Source organism: Bubalus bubalis, chromosome 5, assembly GCF_019923935.1.
Source record: "Bubalus bubalis isolate 160015118507 breed Murrah chromosome 5, NDDB_SH_1, whole genome shotgun sequence".
NCBI classification, from domain to species: domain Eukaryota; kingdom Metazoa; phylum Chordata; class Mammalia; order Artiodactyla; family Bovidae; genus Bubalus; species Bubalus bubalis.
Genome location: NC_059161.1, coordinates 21567218 through 21583901, shown reverse-complemented (window position 1 = coordinate 21583901; position 16684 = coordinate 21567218). Strand labels below are relative to the sequence as shown.

Below are 16684 nucleotides of genomic sequence, written 5' to 3'. Positions count from 1 at the left end.
TATTTCATAATTCAGTTTTTCCAAAAGCTTTTTGGTGAGGAAACCCTGTGAAGATGGGTGTTTTTGAATGGCCTGGATATTTATCAGAAAACAAAGCCTCTTTCCAATTTTCTGTTTCTTATGTTGAATTTCTTATTTTACATCTTTCAAGCAATTTGTCTATTTCATCTAGTTGTCAATTCACTGCTTGGTTTAATGATCGTATCATACCTGCTTGTAAGCATACTTCAACAGCATCTTATATGGTTTTCTGTTTTCTTTAACTTCTGATAAATGGTTAGAAAAAGAAAACAAAGCTTCTTACCATGCTTATTGGAACTGGAGCTCATCAAAACCAAGTAGAAGTACCTCCATTCCAGTGGTATCGGGTGTGTGTTTTTGCCCCCATCTTACTTCCCTCCTTTTGAGTGGCAATAAGGAGGATTGGAGAACAATGTTTATAACCAAAACAGAAAGGACCTCTCCCCACAGACCAGGACGCAGGCAAAGACAGGAGCATCCTTCAACCTAAGCTAGTCACTCTCCTTACTCTCTGCTCTCTTCTCTGAATAAAGTCACTCAGATGTGAGGGTAATATATTCTTTTATTTTTTATTTTGGTAAAATATATGCAATATGAAATTTGCCCTTTTAGCCATTTTTAAGTGAACAGGTCAGTGGCATTAACTATGTTTACATTGTTTTGCAGCCACTGTTCATCTCCAAAACTTTCTCGTCTTCCCAAACTGGAACTTCAGACCCATTAAACAATAACTCCCCATTTCCTCCCCCCTACCCCAGGCCCTGGCAAGCACAATTTTACTTTCTGTTTCTAGGAATCTGACATTTCTAGGTACTTCACATAAGTGGAATTAAACAGTATTTGGCCTCTTGGGACTGGCTTACTTCAATTTGCACAATGTTCTCAAAGTTCATCCACGTTCTGAATGTGTCAGAATTTCCTTCTTTTTCAAGGTTGAATAGTACTCCACTGTATGTATATACATTGGTCTGTTGGTGAACATGTGGGCTGTTCCCAAGGTAACATGTTCTTAATTTAATCCCACAATTTAAGACTTTCAGATCATTCAAATTCAATTCAGTTCAAGGGTAACTCACTGTGCTAGGTGTGTGTGTGGTACAAAGGTGACTCAGACATGGTACCTGCTCTCTAGGAACTTATGCTATCTTGGGAAAGGAAGAAAGAAAGAACTAAAGTAACTAGCAAGTGCTAATCACCTACTGTGTGCCGGTGCTTTGCCCAATCACTGCATGTATTGCTCAGAATAACTTCGTGAGGTGGAGACTATAACATCCACTTTTCAGGAGAAAATGATACATGCCACTCCTGCTGGTACAAGGCAGAATGTGACACAGCCTGAGGGAGGTGCTATAGGAAAGTAGAGACGAGATGGCCACACACCTGAGGGAGCAAGCTCGTGGCAGAGGTAGGTCTCAGAGGCCAGGAAGGCTTATGTTTAACAAAGATAAGGGAGAAGAGGAAATAGCTTGAGAAGAGGAAGGTGGAGGAGACAAGCAATCTCAGTGTACACTGAGAGACCAACGCTGCTGTCCAATATGGGCCGGAAAGCAGAGAGGGGCAAAATCCTGGTCATGGTGAAATGCTCGCTCAAGGAGTCCGAACACCACCATGGAGACAATGGTGAGCCATTGTAGGGTTCTGAGACAACACACAATTGTAGCTGCACTTTGGGAAGGTCACCAAGGCAATAACATATAACAAGAATGGAGAGGGAGGGGGTAGATTAAAGGTAGGAAAGTTAGTTAGGAGGTCACTGGAATTAGCAGGTATGACATGATTAGTCAGAATGGAAAAGAGGATGTGGTGTGTAAGACTTTTAGAGGTGGAGATGACAAAACTTGGCCATGGATGCGTTATGAATAGGTGATCATACATCTTGGGACACCTGTTCTCCTGGTGTAATTACTAACAGCATCCTTTCACTCTCAACTGTGTCCAAGTCTGGACAATAAAGTACATGATCACACTATCTAGGAATAAGAAAACAGAATAAAAGATGACTCTAAAAGATCTTGAAACTGGATTAATAAGGAAGGTGGTAATATGGAAAAAAACATGGATGGGAAATCAGGTTTCTTTGGAAAGATGATGAGTTTGGATTTAGACATGCTGAGTTTGCTGAAGTGAAAATTTATTTAAGGGAGAGAAGCACCTTGCCTGTGGATTTACGCTGTGTGACATGAAGGAAGGCATCATTGACCTAAAAAGAAAATCCAAAAATATGTGGTCAGACTTGCAACTATGCATATTTCAACAAAGATTTGTTACTGGATCAATTCTTAAAATAGCTGAAGTATTACCATGTCTCCAACAAAATGTATGTAACTATCTAATGCAATATTAACTAAGTAACTGATCACCACAAACTCAAAGGAAAACAATAAGGATAATCTAACCTCAGAATTTTTCTGTCTAAACTATAATTTTTAATATTATCAGAGAAATAACATCAGGTTAAAAGTCTTCAGGCCTGCCCATACTCTACTGTAATATTTCTGAATATTCTAGCTTTTGAAAAGAATGGAGCCACTGCCAGAAGGATCAATAGTGTAATTTTTTACAATTTTTTTTCTTTTTCTTTTTCTTTTTAATTACCTTGTTTCCAGTGCAACTGACATTACAATCGCTCTGAAATCCTTTTTTAGAAATACAAAGATATAAAACATAAATTAAAAACTAGCCACAGTAATCAAGATTGTGACAGTGGTGTAAGAATAAACAGACAGGTCAACGGAACTATTACAGAACCAAAAAATAGACCCACACAAATACAGTCAGCCGATCTGTGACAAAGGAGCAAAAGCAATTCAATGGAGAAAGAGTACTCTTAAAAAAAAAAAAAAAGGTGATAGAACAAATGAACATCCAACACAAAAAAAATTTAATCAAGACACTGTCCTTATGTCTTTCACCAAATTAACTCACAGTGAATCTTACACATAAATGTAAAAAGCAAAACTATAAAACTTCCAGAAGAAAACAAGAAAAAAAAATCTAAGGCACCTTATGCTTGGCAATGAGTTTTTAAATACAACATCAAAGCATAATCTAGGAAAATAAAAATTGGTAGGACTGCCCTGATGGTACAGTGGATAAGAATCTGCCTGCCCATGCAGGGGATTACAGGTTCAATCCCTGGTCTGGGAAGATTCCACATGCTGTGCAGCAACTAAGCCTGTGTACCACAGCTACTGAGCCCAAGCTCTAGAGTCCGTCAGCTCCAGCTAGAGGTACTACAGCCCATACTCTGAAACAAGAGAAGCCACCACAATGAGAAGTCCCTGCACTGCGACCAGAGAATAGCTCCCCAACCCTCTACAACTAGAGAAAGCCCTCAAACAGCAACAAAGACCCAATAAATAAATAAATGAATTAAGTTTTTAAAAATTGGTAAGTTGGACATCATTAAAACTAAAAACTGCTGTCTGCAAAAGACACTTCAAAGAATAAAAATATAAAACACAGCCTGGGAGAAAAGCATTTGCAAAATATATATCTGATAAAGAACTTTTATCTAAAATCCACAAAGAATTCTTAAACCTCAACAATAAGAAAACAAACAACCCCATTTAAGAATGTGCAAAAGGTCTAGGCAGACATTTTACTAAAGAAGACATACAGACAGTAAATAAGCCTACGAAAGACATTCATCATATGTCATTAGAGAATTAAAACAACAGTGAGATCCTACTACACACCTGTTGGAACATCTAAAATTCAAAACTAACAGCATCAAATGCTGATAACGATGTGGAGCAATGGCAACTTTCATTCATTATTGGTGGGAATAGTAGTTGCAAAATGATATAGCTACTTTGGAAGATAGTTCAGCAGTTTCTTATAAAACTAAACATATTCTTACCATATGATCCAGTAATTGTGTTCCTAAGTATTTACCCAAATGAGTTGAAAACTTATATCTACACAAAAACCTACACAAGAGTGTTTATAGCAGCTTTGTTTATATTTGCCAAAACTTGAGAGCAACCAAGATGTCCCTCTGAAGTGGAATGGGCAAACAAGCTGTAGTATATCCATACCACGTAATATTATTCAGTGATAAAAAGAAATGAGCTATCAAATCATGAAAAGACATGGAGGAAACTTAACAAGATATAAGATGAACTTACAAAAATTATTAATATTTCTCTATATCAAAAATAATCAACTAGAAAACACAACAGAAAATATTGTTCTCAAGAGCAACAAAAACAACAAAAACAAAAAGTACTTGTAATTAACATAACTCAGGCAATCCAGAAGATTTTAAGGAGAAAAACTTTAAATTCTATTTAAAAACAGGAATGATCTGAATAAATAGCAAAATGTCCCTGTTTACAAATTACAGAACTTAAAACTGTAAAACTATCACTTCTCCCCCAAATTAATCTCTAAAGTCAACACAATTCCATTCAAAAGTTCAGCTAGAATTTTGAGGAACTTAAGAAATTTATTTCAAAATTTTTCTAAAAAGGATAAAGATTCACAAATATCTAAGTCATATTTGAAAAAGAAGAACAGGTGGAAGAGTTACTCTTCCAGATACTGAAATATACTTCAAAGCTATAAATACAAAACAGTGCAATACTATTATAGGAATAAACATGTGAACCAAGGAAACAGAATGGAAAGCAGAGTGCAGACACACACATGTGTACCTGGGAACTTAAAATAAGACAAAGGCAGTATCACAAATCAATAGAGAAACAATGAACTACTGAGTCTGAGAAAGCAAGCTCATTATAAGGAGAAAAATTAAAATTGATTACCTAATTTATACCTAATACAAAGGTAACTTCAGATGGATTTAAATCCTTAAATGTGAAATGAAAGTACAAAGTTAAAAAAGAAAAATAGAGAAGAAAATCACTGTGAACCAGGGATGACAAAGGACTTATTAAATAGCTCCCAAATAGTATTAATCACAAGGCAAAACATTGATGTGTTTGATTATATTAAATCCAAATAAAGGTGACACACACTTGGCAACTTTGGAAGGACAGACTTTCTCAAAGCCTCAAACATTGTCGTTTTAGTCAATTCTTTTGCAACTCTAGGGACTGTAGCCCGCCAGGCTCCTCTGTCCATGGGATTTCCCAGGCAAGAAAACTGGAGCGGGTTGCTACTTCCTTCTCCAGGGGATCTTCCTGACCCAGGGATTGAACCCATATCTCCTGCTTGGTAGGTGGATTCTTAACCACTGAGCCACCTGGGAAGCCCCCAAACTAACACGTAGAACCTTGTTAATCACATTGTGGTTCAGGACCACAGGCTTCTGCATCATCTGGGAGCTTGTTAGAAATGCACAGCCTTAAGCCCCACCCCACTCTTACTGAATTATAATGTATATCTTAACATGATTCCTGTGCACGTTAAAGTTTGAGAACCACAGGTTATACAGGAACTTTTGCAAATTAGTAAGAAAGAGAAATCTCCCATAGAAAACTTCCAAAGGGCTAAATTATAGTTCAAAGAATTGAAGACCTGAAAGGCTAGCAAATATACAAAGAGATGCTAAAAATAATTAGAAACCAGGGAAATGCAAATTAAAATGGTAAAATACCACTTTATGCTTATAAATTTGAATAAGCAATCAGAAAGCTGGAAAGAAAGTCAAAGTGAAAGTTGCTCAGTCATGTTTGACTTTTCGCAACCCCATGGACTATACAGTCCATGGAATTCTCCAGGCCATAATACTGGAGTGGGTAGCCATTCCCTTCTCCAGCGGATCTTCCCAACCCAGGGATTGAAATCAAGGTCTCCCGCATTGCAGGCGGATTCTTTACCAGCTGAGCCACCATGCTATATACCGACGGGTGGTAAATAAATAAAAATATTCTCATGCATTGCTGGTAGAGGCGTAGACAGGGCAAGTCATTCTGGAGAACAGTTGGCAGTCAGATAAAATAGGCATACATCCTATGGCCCAACTACCTTATTCCTGGGAAAATACTCCCATAACAACACTTGCACAAGTCCTAACAGTCACCCATGAGACTGTTCATTATAGCACCAATCACAGGGGCAGGCAATCACATCAATTTTATCTTTAGGGAAGGGATCTGTAAACCATGGTAGATGCAGAGACTACTATGCAGCAATGAAGGGTAATGAACTGGACATAGGAACAGCAATGTGAGGCGATTTTTAAAAAGACAGCACTCGGACTTCCCTGGTGGTCCAGTGGCTAAGACTACACTTCCCAATGCAGGGGGCCCAGATTTGATTTCTGGTCAGGAAACTAGAGATCAAAGATCCCAAGGGCCACAACTAAGACCTGGAGCAGCCAAATAAATCAATATTTTTTTTAAAAGATGGCACTGCATGAAAAAATAAAAAACAGAATAAGATCTACCACACATTTACATCACTTGAAAATAGATTAGCACACAAAATGATTCTGTGTGTTTTACAGAGAAATTTAAATCCAAAGATAAGCATCAAATACATTATAAAGACTGACTCTGAGGGGAGGAAATGAAGATAAGGGAGTAAGTAAATAGAGACAGCCATAAATATACAGACATAAAAGCCAAAGAGGGGCCTTGTGTGGTCCAACAATGAAAATGTGCTTTGAAAGAGGATTTTGATTAACCAAGCCTTTCCCCTTGAAATCCTCCCCCAAAAGCATAAGAAAAATAACTAAATAAAAATAAGCACAGAAGCAATCAATCGTGGCAATCTCCCCGCAGCATGAAATGCCTGGTTTCTCAGGAACATGTGTCTTTCAGAGCTTTGTGCCTTACAGGGACCTTCCCAATCTATGCAGATTTAGATGTACTCAGAGGAGGTGGGAGATGTCTAAGACAGATGTCTGAAACACTCATCTTCACCCTGTCAATAACTCAAAGATACGTCTCCAGGTGACTCACAGCTGCATCACTCTCCCTGTCAGTTAGAAGTCGCTTGTTCCCGGAGATCTGTCACAGGCCAACAACAGAAAATACTTGGGGAAACAAACATAACTGAAGAGAGTGGTATTTCTCTTCACCTGGCACCCTAGAGACATGAGGAATCCTCTGCAAATGAATGTTAACATAAAAAGAGAGCTGTCCCTTCGAATGTTAAAACTTATTTTGAATCAGTCTGCATATAAATCTTCATAAAAATGTAGCACATTTATCTAACTTCTTTAAAAGATAATATGGGGGATGGAAGGAAACAGAACCTTTTTGTTCCATGACTTGGGAATCTTGTAATTCTGAATATCCATTATTCTGCCTTTTGTTTTGTAGATGCTCTGTTAACTCGGTGTCCAGATGCTACCTCTGTTGTGACAGCTGCTTCTAACAATAACCCAGCTCTGTCCCTTTCTACCTTTCGATTTCTATCTGGGCTAGGAAAATAGACAGCTGGTGGTGTCGAAACTAGATATTTAATGAGTGATAAGACTCTCAGTCAGAGACTAGGAAGTGAAGCACATGGCTTTAGACCAGAGTCTTTTGATAGATAATTCAGATAGCTGGGGACATCCCTGCCCCCCCAACCTCTTCTGTATCCTACAGGCTGTGTCACAGAGAGAGAGGCTGCTCCATACTGATGCCTAGATAGATACACAGACTGTATCCAGCACCCTGGTTCTCTGCCCTGCCGTGGCTGAAGTCAATTACATTTGTCTCTGGAGATAAGCAACCTGGAATGTAGGGGCAGGGTGAGAACCTGTTTTAGGTTCTGCTGTTGGAATTTTTAATTAGCTCATTAGACAGGAGTAATCAGAGTAACCTGTGTGTGTGTGTTTGTGCTAAGTCACTTCAGTTGTGTCCAACTCTGTGTGACCTTATGGACTGTAGCCTGCCAGGCTTCTCTGTCCATGGGATTCTCCAGGGAGGAATACTGGAGTGGGCAGCCATGCCTTCCTTCAGGGGATCTTCCTGACTCAGGGATGGAACCCAGGTCTCTTAAGTCTCCTGCACTGGCAGGCGAGTTCTTTACCACTAGCACCACCTGGGAAGCCCCAGTCAGCGTAACCTACAGTTCCCTAAATATATTATGCTGATTCATGTTTCCATTAGAAAGCAGCTCTTCCTCCTAACACAGCACTGTCCTGAGACTGTCCCAACTAAAAAAAAAAAAAGAAAAATTCCTTAAGTCTTACAGAATGTACCCAGCGAACATTTGATGAATAAAACAAACTCATGAATGAATAAGTATATCGGGGACTGAGTGGGATTGTTTTTAAAAGGTAGAAATGTTTAGTCAGTGATACACTGTCATAGTTGAATTATATTTATCAGACCACTGCTCTGATAGAAGCGAACCTGAATCTTCTTTTACAAGTCAGTCAGTGCATTTCACCAGAAAAGATACAGCTGGCAAAGGAGCATATGAAAAGATACTCAGGATCACTATTCATTAGAGAAATGCAAATTAAACCGAGAATCAAATACCACACTACGCACCCACTGAATGGCTGGAATTAAAGACAACAGCTGACAACACTAAGTTCTGGCAGGTGCAAAGCAATGTTCCTACATTGTTGGGGGACATGCAAAATATTACAGCCACTTGGATAAACAGTTTGATAGTTATTAAAAGGTAAACATATAGTATCAGACCAGTACAATGCTTGTACTGAAATGTCCACACAGATAGTCGTTGCCATTTCCTTCTCCAGGGGATCTTCCCAATCCAGGAGTTGAACCCAAGTCTCCTGCATTGGCAGGCGGATTCTCTACCACTGAGCCACCTGGGAAGGCCATATATTGAAGCACCAGTTTCTAATCCAGAATATACGAAAAGAAAGAAAATCTATGTACTATGGGCTTTGAAAGAAATGCAATAGTAGCAACCTTGCCTTCAAAATCATGGGCTGTAGAGCCTGTAACAGAATTGCTTCTCAGCAGCTGAGGTATAGAGAGCAAAATACTTATTCGTCTAGCTTGCCCTTCCTTGAGGAGCATAAGCACCTGTTATATTTAGAATTCTGCATAGATTGCTTTTAAACTGACGTTCTTTTTTTTTAATTGAGATATCGTTGATTTACAACATGTTAGTTTCTGATGTACAGCAAAGTGACTCAGTTATGAATGCGTGCTAAGTCGCTTCAGTCATGTCTGATTCTTTGCAACCCTGTGGACTATATAGCTCACAAGTCTCCTCTGTCCACGGGATTCTCCAGGCAAGAATACTGGAGTGAGTTGCCATTTCCTTCTGCAGGGGATCTTCCCGACCCAGGGTCAAACCTGTGTCACTTACGTCTCCTGCATTGGCAGCCGGGTTCTATTAACACTAGCAGCACCTGGGAAGCCCCCATTCAGTTAAAGATATATATTTTTTCATAGTCTTTTCCATTATGGTTTATTACAGAATATTGAATGTAGTTACCTGTACTCTCTTTCTCTCTCTCTCTCTCTATATATATATACATACACACACACATATATATCAGAACCTTGTTGTTTATCCATTCTATATATAACAGTTTGCATCTATTTATCTCAAACTCCCAATCCATTCCTCCTCACCCCTTCCCCAAATGGGGGGATGTTCTGTTCTCTATCAGAGAGTCTTAAATCGGTATTGCTATCTAATGATGTCATCTAGCCACCATTGTAGACTGGGAGGGGCAGTCGGGGAATCTGCTGCTCAATAAATAAAGCCAATTAAATGTGTAAATTAAAAAAAAAAAAGGTTAAGCATAACACTTACCACATGACCTAGAAATCTCAGTCATAAAGTAAATAAAAATGTTCAGTTCAGTTCAGTTGTGTCTGACTCTTTGCGACCCCATGGACTGCAGCATGCCACGCCTCCCTGTCCATCCCCAACTCCCAGAGTTTACTCAAACTCTGTCCATCAAGTCGGTGATGCCATCCAACCATTTCATCCTCTGTCGTCCCCTTCTTCTCCACCTTCAATCTTTCCCAGCATCCAGGTCTTTTCAAATGAGTCAGTTCTTTGCATCAGGTGGCCAAAGTATTGGAGCTTCAGCTTCAGCATCAGTCCTTCCAATGAATATTCAGGACTGATTTTCTTTAGAATGGACTGGTTGGATCTCCTGGGAGTCCAAGGGACTCTCAAGAGTCTTCTCCAACACCACAGTTCAAAAGCATCAATTCTTCAGCGCTCACCTTTCTTTACAATCCAACTCTTGCATCCATACATGACTACTGGAAAAACCATAGCTTTGACTAGATGGACCTTTGTATACAAACAATATACATGAACATTTATAAAAAAAACTTATTCATAATCACCAAAAATTGAAAATAATCAAATATCTACTAACTGGTGAAAGAAAAAACTACTGACTTAGGCAAAAACATGGATGAACCTCATTTTGCAAAGTTGAAGACACCAGACTCAAAAGGCTGTGTAGTATATGATTCCATTAATGCGACCTTCTGCAAAAGACAAAACTATAGGGAAAGAAAGCAGATCAATGGTTTCCAGGTGATGCAGGGGTAGGAGGAGGGGACTGATGACAAAGGACCACAAGGGAACTTTTTGGACAGACATTATCTGCATTTTGACTGCAGTGCAGTGCTTACATGACTGTATGTTTGTCAAAGCTAGACAAAGTTTTACTATATGCTTCCCCGGTGGCTCAGCTGGTAAAAGAACCCACCTACAATGAGGGAGACCTGGCTTCGATCCCTGGGTTGGAAAGATCCCTTGCAGAAGGAGGATCCCTACTCCAGTATTCTGGCCTGGAGAATTCCACGGACTGTACAGTCCATGGGGTCAAAAACAGTCGGACGTGACTGAGCGACTTTCACTACTACATGCAATTCAGTTCGGTCGCTGAGTCATGTCCGACTCTTTCAGACCCCAGCACGCCAAGCTTCCCTGTCCATCACCAACGCCCAGAGCTTGCTCAAATTCATGTCCATTGAGTCGGTGATGCCATCCAACCATCTCATCCTCTGTCGTCCCCTTCTCCTCCCACCTTCAATCGTCCCCAGCATCAGGGTCTTTTCCAATAAGTCAGTTCTTTGCATCAGGTGGCCAAAGTATTGGAGCTTCAGCTTCAGCATCAGTCCTTCCAATGAATATTCAGGACTGATTTCCTTTAAGATGGACTGGTTGGATCTCCTTGCAGTCCAAGGGACTCTCAGCACCACAGTTCAGAAGCATCAATTCTTCAGCACTCAGCTTTCTTTAGAGTCCAACTCTCACATCTATACATGACTACTGAAAAAACCATAGCTTTGATGAGATGGACCTTTGTTGGCAAAGTAATGTCTCTGCTTTTTAATATGCTGTCTAGGTTGGTCATAGCTTTTCTTCCAAGGAGCAAGCATCTTTTAATTTCATGGCTGCAGTCACCATCTGCAGTGATTCTGGAGCCCAAAAAAGTAAAATCTCTGATTGTTTCCATTGTTTCCCCATCTATTTGCCATGAAGTGATGGGACCAGATGCCACGATCTTAATTTTTTGAATGTTGAGTTTTAAGCTAGCTTTTTCACTCTCCTGTTTCACCTTCATCAAGAGACTCTTTAGTTCTTCGCTTTCTGCCATGAGGGCAATATCATCTGCATATCTGAGGTTACTGATATTTCTCCCAGCAACCTTGATTCCACCTTGTGCTTCATCCAGCCCGTCATTTCGCATGATATACTCTGCATGTAAATTAAATAAGCAAGGTGACAATATACAGCCTTGACATGCTTCTTTCCCAATTTGGAATCAGTCCATTGTTCCATGTATGGTTCTAACTGTTGCTTCTTGACCTGCATACAGATTTCTCAGGCAGCAGTTAAGGTGGTCTGGTATTCCTATCTCTTTCAGAATTTTCCACAGTTTGTTGTGATCTACATAGTCAAAGGCTTTGGCATAGTCAACAAAGCAGAAGTAGATGTTTTTATGGAACTCTCTTGCTTTTTCAATGATCCAACAGATGTTGGCAATTTGATTTCTGGTTCCTCTGCCTTTTCTAAAACCAGCTTGAACATCTGGAAGTTCATGGTTCACATACTGTTGAAGCCTGACTTGGAGAATTTTGAATATGCAATTTTGGATTTTGAATATGCAACTATACCTCAATAAACCTGACTTTTAAAAAAAGTCAAGCCATATATTATTAAACACAAAAATAAATAAATTTTCAATATTAAGTGTCAGCCTGGGTTCCCTAGAAAATACAGCCTGATCAAAACATATGTTCTAATGCTACACTGCAGTGCTAGGGGGGCAGGATGAGGGAAACGGGTAAATCAAGGAAGGAGGAAGAGGAAGCACAAGATGAGTGTTACCAATCCTGAACTGCTCATAGCTTCAGGAGCAGATGCACCTGGTTGTTGTCCACATGGGTCCTCTCCGGAGAGGCAGTATAGGACCCAAGGCACATAGAAACAGCCATCAGGAAAAGAGGAAAGGCAAGCGATTTATCTCCAGTCTCTCACTTGTCCCAGCTTGTCCAGTTGCAGGGGAGTTCCCACACACTTCTGGATGGTGTTACCCAGAGCCCCGCATATGGTTTCTGGAGAAGCTAGAGCTTCAGCAGCTCCATGATGAACAAAGCAGCGACCTTGCCTAAGATCAGCCCTATACTTAGGGAAAGTATGAGACCGTCAACAGCGTCAGGAGACGGACCCTAGGGATGGGCCCTGGGCTGCATCACTGCGGGGACAAGAGAAGTGTGATAAGTGGCCAAGGCCTAGGGCAGGGGGCTGGCTGATGTGAGGAGCCCATAAACTGGGTCTAGAGCAATGGACTAAAATAATACACATCCTATCAAAACAGAGTAATTTAATTCTTTAGAATATTCCACAGATACACTGAGGAAACCTCAAACAATTTCTAGCCATTAAATCTGTTCATGGGGTGACCTCACCCAACCTTCACAAAACAAGTTCAGATCCGTGAAGTATTGTGTCAGGTCGAGATGTGTGTGGGCGGCTCCCTACAGAAAAGAAACCCAGCACATCCAAATAATGCCACCCTCTGAGCAGATCACAGTGCTAATTCATGATCCACCCATCATGGTACAGACATATAACAGTTTGGAAAACAACAAATTCTAGTAAAAATTCAAAATCTGAAGACTGTGTCTCTAATCCTGTCCTCTAAAGTGTCAACAGGCTTCCCAGGTGGCGCTAGTGGTAAAGAACCTGCCTGCCAATGCAAGAGGCAAATAAGACACACTGGTTGGATCCCTGGGTTGGGAAGGTCCCCTGGAGAAGAGCATGGCAGTGTTCTTGCCTGAAGAATCCCATGGACCAGAGGGGCTCGAGGCCTACAGTCCACAGGGTCGCAAACAGTCCGACCCGACTGAAGCGACTTATCATGCACAAAGTGTCAATGCAAAGTGTTGCAGTTCAGGGACTGAAAAAGCTCAACTCTGTTATTTTACAATGACCACACGTTTTCCTTTAAACGTGTTTGCTATCTGCTTTTATGTGTATTATCTTCTTTAATCGTCAACCCAGGGAGACTGTGTCAGGGGAAACACTGCCTGCAACCACCCACCCTGGCCAGGTGGTGCCAGATGTAGTAACCATTTGTGTGAGTTATTTTACAACAGGAAGTTCTGGTAAGGAACACGGAACTAACAAGCCACCACCCACCGGAAGAATCTGGGAAAGGTCAAAAGGAGACTCCACGTGTCCTACGACCTCCCAGAATCCTCCTCCCTGACATCCATCTTGGCTGAGCAATGTGTGCATCACCAGGAAGGACCTGAGTCAGAATGATTGGCCACAGATAACCAGGAAACTAAGCCCATCACCAAAAAGCCCAAGATTGCAAGCCATGAGGCAGAGCAGTTCTGGGTTCCCTTATCCTCCTGCTCTCCATCTAAGCACCCTTTCCCAATAAAGTCTCTTGTTTTGTCAGCACCTGTATCTCCTCAGACAATTAATTTCTGAGTGTTAGGCAAGAGCCCACTTTTGGGGCCTGGAAGGGGCCCCCCTTCCTGCAACAGTTGGGTATGTTACTGCCCTCCCAACAGATGAGGGAACTAAATCACAAAGATGTAAGTCACACAGTCAGTTAAGTCGCAGCGCCAGGGTGTGAGTTCTGGTGGCCTGACCCTAGAGCCCCATACTCTCAATCATTCATCCGACAGATACTGTGTACCCAGCAGAATCCAGAGACACAGAGGTGCAGCAGCACATGATCCCTGCCTCCGTGGAGTTTATGGACTATGGGAATGACAAACATGGAACCAGTAATTACAAGTGGATAAAGGAGAAGCACAGAGGGTTACAGACGTTCATACCTCATGCCTACTAAAAAGGCTATGATACAAAATATGTGACCATGTTTAAACAGACTAGAAGCTGGGACCCTTTGCTGTGCTGCTTACACCTGGACAAATGTCCCCTCGAGCAACAGAACACAAAGAAACTGAAAGGGACTAAAAATAACTGCATGGGCACTTCCCTGGTGCTCTAGCGGTTAAGACTCCATGCTCCCAATGCAGGGGGTTCAGGTTCAATTCCTGGTCAAGGAACTAGATCTCACATACTGCAACTTAAAGATCCTGCATGCTTCAACTAAGAATTTGCACACCACAATAAGAGTTCACATGCCGTAACAAAAGAACCTGCATGCTGCAACAGACTGAAGATCCTGTGTGACACAACTAAGACACACAGCAGGCAAATATTCTTTTAAAAAGTAAACTAACTGCACACATGTGCAGTTGGGGCAAATTATGAACAACATGATACAAAAAGACGAAAAACCTACTTCTGAAGTGTTGGGGGCAAAAGCCAGGGGGCTGCGGCATGATCTCTGCAAACGGCACCACCAAGGGGGTGGGCACACCACCTAAGGCCCTCTCCAGCCTGACCCTGCCCGTACCCCATCTGAGGGACCAGTTTGCCTCACTTCAGGGAGTGAGCAAGGGAAACTACTCCTTTTTTTGCTGTCTCTGTGAAGCCTTGCCTGATTTCTTCCTCTGGCCTCTTATCAACTTCTATTGATTAAGGAGTACAAGAACTCTGGTCAGGAACAATATTAATATCAACTATCAAGGCCAAACCAATATTCTACATATTCAGGAGAAAATATAAGATGGAAAGCACCGATATCTCTGGTATTATAGAAATACAAGTACTACGGTCATTTTCCAAGCCCGAGCAGGTTCTGACAAATGTGTCCAATATGTTAACTGATTTACATCAAAAGAATATTATTACCCAGGCTTTAAAGTTTAGTGAAATTAATTATAATTTCATTTAATCTTCATTTTAAAAAATTCATGACTCCTGGTCACTTTAACAATAAGTTTGTTCACATAGATGCTTCCATGACAGATGGATAAACTTCATATTCTAGGATACGGTTTCTAAGAAGAAAGTTTCTGATTTGTCTAAGGACAGAGTCTGACCTTACCTTAAGGAGCTCTGATTCTAGAGTCAGAGACATACCTGAACTAGATTCCAGGTCTGTCGTTATTACATGTCATTGGACAGGTTTCTTACCGTTTACAAGTTTTGATTTCTTCATCTGTAGCATGTGATAAATGATTGTTCATATTTCAAAGGTTTGTTGTGAGACTGGTTAGACAATGCCTGTAAAGCGCTTAGCACAGCTCCTGACCCAGAATAAACACCTACTGTCTGTGAGCTGCCGTTACTACTACTAGTCTAAATAGCTTGCATACTGAAAGAAGAAAGGGAAGAAATAGTCAATGGACAGAGTGTGAATGACATGCTTGAAATGTGCTAGGGAACATGCCCTCAGACAACAGTTAATCACAGAAAAGTCAGCAGAGTGGGAAGAACTAGAAAAACCCTACATGCAGAGTCCTCATGGCAGAGGTAGGCAAATGGAAGCTGAGAACTGTTAATAAGTAGGTAATCTGTGTTTAAGAGAAGAGAGAACTTCAGTGTGGGTAATTAAAACAACAATCACCTCTAGCTTTCTTTCATGCCTGAGCAGTACCTAGAACACGTCAAAGCAGAGAAGAAACAGCTCAAACTAGCACATGTTTCCACTTGGCTACTGCCTAACTGTTCTTATCCTTTATCAGCAGGTGTATATGAGCCTCAGGTAAAGCAAACCTCAGTTTACAAGTCACATAATAAAAGAGGAAAGGGACACAGAAATTCTCTAAACTGATGGTTTTCAAGTTTTTAAGCCACAGAACCTTTTCCGAAAAGAAAAGCATGAACACAAGAAATAAAACGTGCAGTACTGAGGTCCTGGGGCTTCCCTGATAGCTCAGTGGGTAAAGAATCTGCGTGCAATACAGGAGACCCCATTTGATTCCTGGTTTTGGAAGATCCGCTGGAGAAGGGACAGCCTACCCACTCCAGTACTCTTGGGCTTCCCTTGTGGCTCAGCTGGTAAAGAATCCGCCTGCAATGCGGGAGACCTGGGTTTGATCCCTGGGTTAGGAAGATCCCCTTGAGAAGGGAAAGGCTACCCACTCCAGTATTCTGGCCTGGAGAATTCCACAGACTGTATGGGGTCACAAAGAGTCGGACACGACTGAGCGACTTTCACTTTCACTTCACTTCACTGAGGTCCCAGCAGAGATGGAGCCCCAGAGCCAAGCAGCTCACTCTCATTCAGAATGTGGCTTGGAAGTATAAACTGAAAGCCACAGATACTATCCCTCAGCACTTTTTTGGCCATGACATGTGGCTCATGGGATCTTAGTTCCCCCACCAGGGATTGAACCTGGGCCCCAGCAGTGAAAGCACCAAATCCTAACCACTGGACCACAAGGGAATGCCTACTCCTCCACTTTACAGATGTGGAAAGTAA

General features: G+C 41.2%; 1 protein-coding gene and 1 non-coding gene across 2 annotated transcripts in view; both read right to left on the bottom strand.

Annotated features, from left to right (window-relative positions):
* Positions 1–565: 565 nt before the first annotated feature.
* LOC102403205 (quinone oxidoreductase-like protein 2) overlaps positions 566–16684 on the bottom strand; it is a 33001-nt gene continuing 16882 nt past the window's right edge. Inside the window, exon 10 of the mRNA XM_006072273.4 lies at positions 566–2221. Coding sequence (XP_006072335.3) covers positions 2153–2221 — 69 coding nt within the window. The 3' untranslated portion in view covers positions 566–2152. The remainder of the gene's footprint in view (positions 2222–16684) is intronic.
* On the bottom strand, positions 16577–16648 carry TRNAE-UUC. The gene has a single exon. It is a non-coding gene; the product is annotated as a tRNA-Glu (tRNA).